This window comes from Accipiter gentilis, chromosome 11 (genome assembly GCF_929443795.1).
Source record: "Accipiter gentilis chromosome 11, bAccGen1.1, whole genome shotgun sequence".
Lineage (NCBI taxonomy): Eukaryota > Metazoa > Chordata > Aves > Accipitriformes > Accipitridae > Astur > Astur gentilis.
Genome location: NC_064890.1, coordinates 4606939 through 4619077, shown reverse-complemented (window position 1 = coordinate 4619077; position 12139 = coordinate 4606939). Strand labels below are relative to the sequence as shown.

At 44.3% G+C, this 12139-nt stretch overlaps 1 protein-coding gene across 3 annotated transcripts in view; it reads left to right on the top strand.

Moving 5' to 3' along the window:
* PRKCQ (protein kinase C theta) overlaps positions 1–12139 on the top strand; it is a 64417-nt gene that overhangs the window by 38343 nt on the left and 13935 nt on the right. For all 3 annotated transcript variants that reach the window (XM_049814154.1, XM_049814153.1, XM_049814155.1), the window contains 3 exons: positions 131–304; positions 9583–9674; positions 12035–12097. In XM_049814154.1, the coding sequence (XP_049670111.1) occupies positions 131–304; positions 9583–9674; positions 12035–12097 (329 nt within the window). The remainder of the gene's footprint in view (positions 1–130; positions 305–9582; positions 9675–12034; positions 12098–12139) is intronic.

Below are 12139 nucleotides of genomic sequence, written 5' to 3'. Positions count from 1 at the left end.
CCTTAAACATCAGCTTTTTCGAGGTCTACCCTAGTGAATTCCCCAGAGCTCAGCTCCCATCCTCACGTGGCTGTGTTGCCAGCTCTGAGAGAAGAGCATCCCTCTTTCTGAGCAGCTGTTTCCACCCTAGGTGTTCCTCGCCGAGCTGAAGAGCACAGACCAGTATTTTGCTGTGAAAGCCCTGAAGAAGGATGTGGTGCTGATGGATGATGACGTTGAATGTACAATGGTGGAGAAGAGAGTCCTCTCCTTAGCTTGGGAGCACCCATTCCTGACTCACGTCTTCTGTACGTTCCAGACCAAGGTAAGACAAGGATTTGTCACCTTCCTCCAGGGGCTGAGCAGGCTTTGCTGAGATATGGATACTCGGTGAAGTACTTAAGCCTGCTAGATGTTAGGGAATAGTTTGGACATGGAGTAGTGCTAAGGGAAGGGATCTTCACGTTGACCACTTGGGAAGTGGCTCCAGAAACTTCATCTACCTTCCCCACATTAACCTGGGGGGTGCATTTGAGGATTATGGCATCCAAGAGTGATTGTGGTGGCTACGCAGAGACACGCTATTAAAATGTGTGTCCTGGTACCCTGGGCTGAGGGTGTGCAAAGGCCACATCCACAGCCAGCGTGCAGATGTGCCCATAGTGGTGTTATCTGAACCTCTTGGACCATGAAGCAGTACCTTTATGCTGTAGCGACTAGCCTAGATCAGGGCTAACTCAAAAAACTCTATAAAGAATAACCATGCTCTCATTCACTTTAGGAATCTTCTTTTCCCCCCAGTTACTGTTAAATTGCATCACTCTTCCTAATTCATGCAGGACCACTGGTGGTGAAGGCTGCAGTTCAGAGGCGCAGCACAAAGCATCTTCACCCGAAACCCTGCTTAGGACTCCAGTCCAAAACTGAAGTGACATTTAAGTAATGTATAAATCTTCAAGGACCTACATGGCAACAAATCACCGACTGATTAACTTTCCAGAGCCTTTTCTCCAGCCACAACCAATCATCTTAACACTAAAGCACACACAAGGCATAGGAAAAAAAAATGATGGAAGGAAATTTGAGAGATTGTCTTGTCTGTCTGACCTACTCAAACCACTCCTGAGAGATTCCTGCTATCCCTGAGCTCAAATTCAGAGCAACATCACTCTCTCAAGGCTGCTTGTTCAGGGTTTTGTTAGGATGCTCCCAGTCCCTGCTCAGTCCCAGAATTTAATGACACAAAACACTGCTGGGTGTGAGGTTAGGGCCTGCTCAGCAAGAGGCTCACTGCTTCTGCAGGGTCAGGAGAAACAAATATAACCCTCTGCAGTATATCCCAGTCGCCCGTGGGATGTAGCACCTGTTTAAAGACAGATTAAATTTATAACAGGGAACGTTTGGGAACTGCCGTAGGCAATGTGACACTGAGCCCAGGCATTCATGTTTAACCCCTTCGGGACTGTCAGTTAGGACAGCGCGTCCTGGGGATGGATCCTTGCCTGGAGAGGAAAAGGTTAATTCTCTTTTTTGGGGGCTAGTTTTCAGAGGGAAATAGAAGTGACCCAACTCCAAAAGCAAAGAAAATCAAGACTTAATTAAAATGACAAAATTTTCACAACGGTCAGCTCTATGAGGGAGCTTATGCTTCAGGGAGAGCTGCTTGTGTTCTCTGTAAGTCCAGGTGCCCAAGGGCAGGTTGACTGATGCCAGCGGTTGACTTGCATACAGCAGCAGAACCGCCTTGTCTGTGGTCCAGCCTGGTCCAACCCTGGTCTAGGTCAGGTTCAGGATGGATCCGGCAGTGGCAGTCTGCAGCTCTGGTTTCAGGCAGTGCACGGATACAAGTGTCTGCTTCCCTCATGAGACGACGACAAAAAGATGAACAGACCAAATGGAACCATGTCAGGAGCCAGACTGGATTTACTGGTCATTTAGTGGGGGGACTGTGCTTCCAGCTGTGGCTGAGGCAAGGAAAACCTGCAGGATAGAAAAGCAATGAGTGCCTGCAAAAACCATGGGTGCCACACACAAAAATCCTAGCAACCTTTTCCTACACTCTCTTATGGGTGGCATCATAGTATTGTTCTCCTGACGTACAGAAAGCATCTCCATCCATCTCATCCCAAGTCAACATTGCCACTTTAATGTTATTTGGTCTCTCCATTTTGCCCGCAAGTTCCCAGACAGAGAAGACGGAATGTGGCTGCCCAGGCCAAAGCCGCTCTGGGCTGTGATTGATTTCTAGCTTATGTTTTTCTCTTCTGACCTTTGGAAGCCAAACAGCAATCACGCAACACGTGAAAGTCATTCAGAGCAGGAAAGCTGTGACATGCCTTGGGCAGTCTTTCACAGCTCAAAGGACAGCATGGTTCAGTCATAATATCTTTTGGAGCAATCACTTTAGAAGCCAGGGCACTGCTGTGTAGTCCCTCTCTGGACTTTAATATTGACAATTTGAATTTTCAATTGAAAAATTGAATTTTTTTTTTTTTGAGGTTTCACTGGATAGATAAGTAGTTTCAAACAGAAATGCATGTGCCAATATGTTCTGAATCCCTGATGCTTTGAATCCTGAGGTTTCTGAGCTGCTTCAGGTACTGAGTGCCTCTGCAGAGGACAGTAAAACCAGGAATATTCCTACACTGAAACAAGAACCTCACTAGTCCCCATGTCTCCAGAGGGAAAAAAAAGTCATATAATCTGTTGACAGTTCTCTGAGCTCTGGGATGAGTTTCTTCCTGGCCTCAACCCAGGTAATCAGTGAATGCTGAAATATATAAAGCTTGACAGCCCTTCAGACAGGTTTTTGTAGGCACCAGGCCCCTAATGCTCCTTTTTATTCCTGCGGAGGCTGAACAATCAGTGCTTTCGAAACTCAGAATACTTGTCATGTGTTGCTACATGAGCATAAATTCAAGCACATGGAGTTTTTTTCCCAATCTGTTTTTGAACTTGACTGTTTTATTTTACTGCAGTAATCTTTGTATCCAGATATTCAGCTGACATAATTATATGGTGTGAATTTTAACAACAAGCTCAGAGAGCTTTTCTGTTGTATTATGGTTAAAGGGACACTGTTATGTTAAAGAGGAGGAAAAACATGTTTATAATTCCATGAAAACCCAAAATCAGTAATGCCAAAACAGTGACTAGCATCCGAGCACTTATGTTTTATTCTTCTTTTTGCATTTCACTGATCTTCTGTGATAAAAATAGGCTTTGCCTTTTCAAAAGTCATTTTTGTTTCTGTTTCTTTGCTTCATTGACCAAGTTTTTATTCACACCTTTAACCTAAATTCAAATTAAGTCTTGAGGCATTTTGGCTTGTGGCACAAAATAGCAACACAGAAGACTATCTCAACTCAAAAGAGAAGTAATCTTTATTGCAATTTAAAAGCAAATGTTACAGTGACTTTTTTCTCTGCTTTACTAATGTATTCTATCTTTTCAAAGTCCTGGTGGTGAGCCATTTTCACATGTTCTGTTATTTTAATGTGCTTAATACTGACTTCAGAAATCTCTTACATTGGCACGAAGGAAAAAAGTATTGTAAATAAGGAGTGTGATCCTAATTGAAAAATTCTTAGGCCCTGAGGTTTTTTCCACGAGTATTTTCAGGAAATTTCTCATTAAAATATCTCCTCCGAGGGAACTGCAATTCCTGCAAAATATTTTTGAAGGGCAATTTCAGTTTTCATCTATCTTTGCCTTGCTGTCAGAGGGACAGGGCTGAATTATTTGACCTGAATCAGAGCGTGTGGGTTGGGACATGTGCGTCCCACACCCGTTTGATGTTCGGCTCCACTGCCTGATTGTGCCAAGGACCTTCTGAGCAGCCCTGGATCAGGCCCACATGCCCTCCCCAGGCAATGCAGATCCTCTCTGACCACAGCACGGCTGCAGGGTGCCTGTGCATTGCAGGAGAAGTCATCCTGCAGGGCAGCGAGGTTGCAAGCCTTGACTTCCAGCACTGCTGAACCACCAAAGCACAACAAAGTACTGGGCGGACTAAACCAAACACAGTGCGCTGGTCACAAAATGAGCATCCAAATTTTGGCGTTGACCAGGAAGGAAGGCTAAAGAAGACAGTACAGGGCAATGTAGTGATTTTTCCCTTGTATAAACCATCTTTTTCCCTTGTACAAACCATCTTTTTCCCTTGTACAAACCATCCCATGCCTTAGTGTTCAGCCATTTGGGAAACACAATTTTGAAGCTACAAGGTTTCTAAGTCTCCATCCTCCTAGTGTTTTTGGGGGGATACATCAGCTTGGAAACATCTGATTCAAAGCTACTTGGCCAAATTTGAACCAGCTGATGGGAAAGTTGGGGAAGAATTGGGAAGTTTAGGGAGGCTTTGAGGATTTTGCCTCTTGCAACCAGCAGGCAGGAAAACTGGCAAGGTCTCATTCAGTCCTGGCCAAAATTTCAACATGGTTCAGTAGAAATAGCAGAGTCTCAGCAGAGCTTTGGGATTTCAACAAGGTTCTGCCAGAGAAGGTGTGAGCAGCTGTAATTATAACATCAAAAATATGAAGTCTTTACAAGACATTTCTAGGTGGTGTCAGCCCATGTGGTGTGAACAGGTGGAGGGTATTGGCGAGGAAAATAGAGGCCCAGCTCACAAGCATGTTTTTTTAAATGATAGATGATCGACATATTCAATACACATATTCTAATTTGCTTTTCTGTTGTCCAGCTCTGAGAAAAATCAAGTCAAAATGCATTCAGCTTTGCCTGGGATTTCTAGAAGTCTGAAGTGTAGCTGCTCAGTTCTTTGGCCTGAAAAAAAAGTTGACTTCTTAAATTAAAAATATCAGGTTTTCCCCTATTTTTCAGCTGATACAATATTTAGGCTTCATAAGGTTGACCACTTTTTGTTTAGTTTTTGGTCTGGCATTTTTTTTTATCCTCTAATATTTACAGAAGTTTTTATCCAGCCTTGAGAAAATTAGTCTTTTTCCAAGATCCCACCCAATACTGGTAGGGGAAGCCACTTTCTGGGGCTGACAGTAACTCAGTTCACCGCTGTGAGTTTACCACTGTCTGCTCTGAGCTGTGAGGAAGGCTCCTAGGACCTCAGAACTCAAGTGAAATGAGCTATTGACAGCCATGTCTACACTTTTATGTATACATAAGTATTTTTATACATGTGTACAAATATATTCATACGCTTTGTACCAAGCAGACGGGCACACAAAGCTAAGCATCCCAAATGAGCAGTTTAACATGCAGTCAAAAATGCTGACAGTGCAAAGATTAGAACGAAAAATAAAGCGTGAGATCGGGGACTGGACTGAATTATTTGACAGCTGTAAGAAATGCTGCCATCTCCAGAAGATAAACTGAAATTACACAAGAGGGGAAAAAAAAAAAAGTCTTTAAACCAGAGAACAAAATTAAACCGGGGCTTGCTTTATCTGTAACAAACAGGCTTTGCTCATCCCCAGATGGTGCAAATAGCAACATTAATACCTCGTATGGTCACCTACTAGCAAGGAGTGATCCTGGGTTAGCTGTTCCTCATGGGAGCGGACACAGTGAGGAGCGTGTGCGTTCCTTGCTTTCCCACTGGATGGGATGCTGTGATGGGACTGCAACACTCAGTGGGTGGTGTGGTGGAGAAGGGCTGAGAGGCCTTTGGCCCCATCTGTCCCATGAAATAAAATAGATCTGAAGCATGGATGAGCACTCAGACTGGACCGAGTTTTGTCTCACATTTTGTGAGACAAGAATCAGCTGCAGGAATTGCATGACGTTAAACCTTTCACTTGGCAAGGGCCAACCTAATTCAATGGGTGTGCAGTAGGGTTAGGTCACTTAATCTGCATTGAGGAGCCTTCTCCACCTGCAGATATTTTTTAGGGTAATTGCTCTAAATAAGGGTAAAGCCATACTATCCTGCAGCATTAATTATTCTGATATTCATCCTCCTGGAAGCCCTGGGAAGAAGAATTTTTGCTCTTCAGTAAATGGTGTTAAATTGTGTATTTGTATGTATGCAAGTGCTTTCAAATGCGAAGAAAACAAAATCTGAAAATGTCTGCAAAAAAGTGCTCTGGAGGGCTTCCAGCTGGTTTGAGAATTTTAAGAGCCTGTTATAGGATGTACCTTCAAAAGATCAATTTAAATACTGCCTGCTTTATACTCATTGTTTATAAAGTTGAAAGCATCTCTGATAGTGACTATTCATTCTCACAGCAGTTGCAGGCAGAACAGAAGCAGGTTGGTTTAACCCCATCCCTGCCATGTCCTGGAGAGGCAGAGGGAGCAGGTACTTCTGCAGAGAGGAGCTCAGCTCAGCCCAGGCACTGAGGGACTCATGGGGCAAGAAATCGAGTTCTTGCAGTAATCGGGATTGGCCTGGCTAGGGATCCCTGATATTTTGTGTGCAGGATGCATACCTGTACCTGTCTAACTGTGTGTTGTACAACGTCATGTTTATACTTCTGTCTGCTGTAGGAGCAGCATTTCATCCTCCCGCAGAGGGGTTTGTCACGTTCCCTCTGCTGCAATGGAGAAAGCCCCTGGAAGATGATCTAGAAGCAGGGAATGGCTATTATATGGATGTCCTCAAGACAACTAGTGCCAACTATCCTGGGGCAGTGTCCATCGCTGAGTGCAGGAAATGCCTTTACAGTCCTCCTTGAGCTCTGTGGTTGTAAAAGATGACCCCAAACTCTGCCATGAGACCAGACTTGTTTTGTTCCGTTGTGTGAGTCTGGACCCTTGACCAGAAGTTTGGCTCGAGCATTTGCTATCCGAGGATGCTCTCACATGCGGTCAGCAAGTCGTCTGTCATCTGTCTGCAGGGCAGACGGGTAGGGTGAAGGTGAGGGGCTCTTCCCAAGCCTCCTTCAGAGCTCTGTAGGTCTTGGCACTGAGGAACAGCATTCCTGGATTTTTGCTTAACATCCCTGAGCTAGGACCATTGCAGGGGATAAAGGCATGACAAAGTCATGCCATCCCAACTGCCACGTCTTAAGAAATACCCACTTAACCTACTCTCGCCTGCTTCAGCTACTGACAGACTTCAGAGCCTGGCAGTAGCAGACAGGAGCCATCAGATAACTTTTCCAGGACAAGAGGAAGTGTAGGTTGGAGCCTGTCTGCAAACATGCCCTCTGTGACGTTCTAACCTTTTAATGTCTAGCACGTTGTTGAATTTTTAGTGATTTCAAGCACGGGTTTTGCCACTTCTCATTTTTAATGGGTTCTGTGGCTGTGTAGATCTCAGGCTTGGAAGCTGTTTCCAATAATTCATTGCAGCTTGCACTGCTTAGTTACATCTTGCTACTCATAATTATGTACTTAGGGCTGATCTCAAGCAATTTTTCTCCACGGGCTGTTCCAGACAACTGACCTTTGTAAGAAGCAAGGGGAACTTCCAAGTCTTGGAGCAGAAAACTCAGAGTGATGCCATCTTTCTTTTCAACAATATTTCTGTACCACTCTGTAGCACCTGGTAGACAATGAACTTCAGTATTAATCATGCCTAAGTCAAGTTTGTAGTCTTCAGCTTCATAGCTTTAGGCAGTTGAGCAACTGAGTGCATATAATGATCTTTGGATGCCAATTAATCTGAGGGGTTGTCCACCTTTTCTTTCCTCAGATGGCAGAAGGATGCTGCCAAAGTCCCCAGTTTCAAGTTAGAGTCCCCAGTTCAATTAAACAGGTCCATCAGATGGTTGCTCAAATCCACGAGCAAGCAGAGCATGACTGCTAAACGTGGACTTCAAGTTATGCTTAAAGGTGTGTGATAAGGTGTAGCCCAACTCAGCGGACTTTTCAGGGAAACCCGGGGGTTTTCTCCTTCCCAGTCCATGAAGCTGAGTGTGGCCCATGTGAAGACCCAGGCGTTTTCATCTGTCGCAGTGTGATACGTGCGGCTGCTGGTCTGTTGTTAACTAAACCTCATCACATGCCTGTGTACCTTCATAAAAAGCATCTGTTCAAGTGTTTTCCCGAACGGGCTCCTGAGCTCACATTGCTTCCAAGATCTATGCATTTCTATACTGAATTGCCCATCTCCATTTGGCCTTCTTGCTTAAACTGACTGATGTGCACAGATGTCTACAGATACAAGACCTTCAAACTGAAAACCTGCACCCATTTGGTTTATTGGCAAAATTTGTATTCTTTCCCTGGGAGGCCAGATCTGGCCCCGTGCTTGTTGCGTGACAGGTGGGGTTTCCAGCCAGACATCCATTTAAATAAAACTACTGTAATTAAAAGGATCTGGCTAAAGAAATTGCACAAATTAGAGCAGACAGCTGTTATCTGAAAGGAACAAACAGTGTTGTTTTTTTTAAATAGCCAGATCTTGGCTTGATGCCAGAGATGCTTACATTAGATCTTATGGATAAAAATCTGCCTTTGACTGTTAAAAATATAAGTGAAAAGAACTCTATTTCCCTTCCCCCAAAAAAACTGATGGGCAATACGCAACAAAGGGAAGATATTCATAAACTTTAACATAGCCTGGAGGTGACTAACTTCAGATGTGTACAGAACAGAGAGAGGCTTTTGAGGAAAAAAAAAAAAAAAAGTACTGCATCCATTTTATTTTATCCATGCATTTATGCACAAAAGCCGAGATTCCTGAAACAGAAGTTTAAACTGGGAGCATAACTTATTGCACAGATCCTCTTCTTGCAAAAAAAGGCGCCCGTCCTGTTTTGTAGGTGCAATTCAGTGTGGAAGGAATTGGTATGAATCAGCCTCTAGCTTCTGGGGGGGCCTGGTGGTACATCAAGAATTGGAAAGGAAACTTGGATGCTCTGTTCTGCTCTTTATTCAATACAGAGATTCCCTCCATCTTCCTGCATACCAGGAGGAGAGTTTTCCACTGCCTTCATAGAATGGCTGATGGTTGCATGCAACGGAGGACAAAGACTGGATCTTTTTTCTGGTCTTCTCTGACATGCAAGCACTCAATGGGCACCCAGAAATATGACTAATTTATGAATCTTCCCCCTAGCAAGTTACGTCCTACCTTATTTAATAGAGCAGCTCCTAGGCTTAAAATCAAGCATGTGCTTAGAAGAGGTTGCAGCATCTGGCCAGTGTCTCTGCTAACTTGGAAAGATCGGACCCATGTGCGTTCACAAAAGATGTACAGCAATGCAGGTAACACCAGCTTGAGATCACTCCACTGGATGGATAATACACTGGGAACCAGAGGAGACCTGGGATTTACTTCTGCCTCTTCCACTAGTCCCCCAGGAAGCTTGTCCATCTGTCCTTCTGTTATGCAGGCACTGTAGAATTACTTATCCCCTTCTACTGAGCCTCGAGGTCTGCTGGTAAAAATCAATTGCACCATCTGGTTATTAAGTGGATTTGCAATGTTTGCTAATGCTGTTTTTATAAATCAGGGCAGAGGGGGTGAGTATGGACTTGGAAAACAAACAGGAGAAATGAGGAATCTGAAAAAGAAACTGCTTTCTTGCCAAAACCCTCACTGTAATCTTCTCCTTCCTCTTTTTGAGTGCTTTCTGGGCTGGTTTATGGTTTGTTTTTTTTGTTTGGTTGTTGTTTTTTTTTCACTTTTATCTCACGCTTCCCCACCCCTTATTGTCACCTTGTCTCATTTTCTAGGAAAACCTCTTTTTTGTGATGGAATACCTCAATGGAGGAGACCTCATGTTCCATATACAGAGTTGTCATAAGTTCGACCTTCCCAGAGCAACGTAAGATGTTATTATTACTTTTTGGCTTGCAGATCGCACACATGGTAGAGGCAAAGGCAGCAGCTGCAGACACCAGAGATCTTGATTTTATTCCCACCTCTGCTACTGTCCTGTAGAGGAAACCTTGGGTAAATCATTTGACCTCTCTGCACCTTACCCAACAGCAAAGTGGGGGTAATGCCTGTGCTGGAAGCAGAATCACTCTCTAGCCCAGCTCTCTCCAAACTGAACAAAACAGACATCAGCCCAACTCAACGATGGACTTGAAGCAAGTCACTTCCTCTCCCTGTCCTCTTTCCCCTCCCACAGAAGGCTTTTTAAAGCCCATCCACACAGCTGATTTCAGTCAGACGTGACCTTGCTTTGCATTCTTGGTCAACCAGGGAAGCTATTTCTGTCTGGAAGCGTTACAGATGCTGCTACACCCTCGTCAGCATTGCCTCTGCCTGCAGGCTTATCCTTTAGCCTGCAAACCAGGGACCTCCTTCTAGCCTGTGACCTGGTTCCCGTATTTTGCTCTAACCTCAGCATAGTCCCACAAACATTTGTTCAGAGCCGAGAGCTGAGCTGGATAGAAGCTGTCCCTTAAGCTGCCCTGCTTGCTGAATTAGTCCCCTTCCCAGGACTGAAGTCCCTGAAACAGAGAGAGACTCCAGAGGGACCATTCAACCCAGCTGAGACCTTACCTCTGGAAGTGCCTCCACAGGCTATAAACAGCCCCAAGCACACCTAAGATCTTATTTACATGGACCACGGATGAGGGTCATGTTAAAGCAACCTACAGGTGTCTGCTGTGGATTACAGCAGCCCTGGGGTCGCTCTTTGTTGCACTCATTGAGTTCTTGCTCAGCCCATAACTGGAGGCCCCAATAACCACACTGTGGACCCAACCTCCACCCCAGATTTACCGCCGTCAAAGAAATCCCACAGATGCATTTTCAGCCATCTGTGGAACCAAATGTCTTGTTCTTTACAACGCTGGGTGGCCTGTAGCCAAGCTGCAGGACATGCACAAGCTGAGGTTCCTGGTCCAGTGATCAGAGGTGAAGCTGTTGTTTGTTAGAAGTAATGAGATTTTCCGGTTTTCCTTTTAAGGTTCAGGGGAGGGGGGGGAAGAGAGAAAACCTATCAAAAGTGCAAAAGGTAAATTTAAATTAAAAATTAATACACCATCAGGGAGTTAAAAATTTATTTCACTTTCATTAAAGTAAATAGATGAATTAGAATAAATGAAAGGTGCTTTTAATCCTTCTGTGAGTAAAAGGTATTTTAAAAGTCAATATTGAAACTACTATCGGAATTAATTTTTATTTAATAATTTAAAAAAAAACCAGCAAACCCTCATTTATATCAGTGTTTAATTTGATGATTTATTCGAAAGCACTTAAATGTTCAGAATTAAGGGCCGACGCATTGAAGACTGAGGGAGCAGAGCTGTGCAACACCAGAGGGGCTTATGATCCTGCAGTTACATTCTTTTCTGGGAGAACACGCTCATTGTGAATGGTGCTTCAGCCTTATGCTGCCTCTTTCCAGCAGAACGTGGTGGTGTCCTTTAGGCAGAACTGTGTTGAGAACAAAGATCTCAAACTCGAAAAGACTCCAGAGAAAGGTCACTGAGCTGCTAGCTAGTTCATATCTTGGGGAAAATTTCAAAATCAAGGCATAAATCTGAGCAGTGATCTGTTTGACAAGCCAAGGAGACTGTCTGTGGTCCCCAAACCCAGATGCCCACCTGCCTGTCCCCTCGCCGGGACGGCTCCACTCTTTGTGCAGCAGCTACCGAACATGGCAAATTATAGCTGCTCTTTTGAGGTCTGAGGCATTAACTGTAATTTGCAGTTTGCAGTCTGGCACCTCACTGTAAATTATTGATTTGCATTAAATATGTAAATAAGGGAGAGGCACGGATACCAGCCGGTCTGCCTTCTTTGCGACAGGGACCGTATCTTGAGGTGAGGCAGGGTAGGTAGTAGGAGCTGGGTGATGGTTTTTTTGCTCCACACCTGATCTGGAGACATCCTTGGGCACTGAAGGACATGTCCTCAGAGTCAGTCACATAAAAAAAAAAAAAAAAAAATGCAGCTAGCCATGCAGCGTGGCTTCCAAATCCCTGAAGAAGAGTAGGCTCCAAATCCCTACCATTTCACAAAGTGGGAGTTGGCTTGCTAGCCATGTGGCTTGCTTTTTGGGAATCTCACATCATCCATCAGTTACCTGTAAGACTCAGTTACCCCAAGCCTTCTGGGAACTTAAGGAAATTTTGGCCTCTGTGGAGACAAAGTTTCCATCTTTTCGGGTCTAGTTGAAAGCGCCATTCTAACTTGCATCCATTCTAACTTGCACCTTCTGTCCCCCAGGTTTTATGCTGCTGAAATCATATGCGGGCTCCAGTTCCTCCATTCCAAGGGCATAATATACAGGTAATTTTACTGTACAGTATCTAATATGCTAAACCTTTTCTG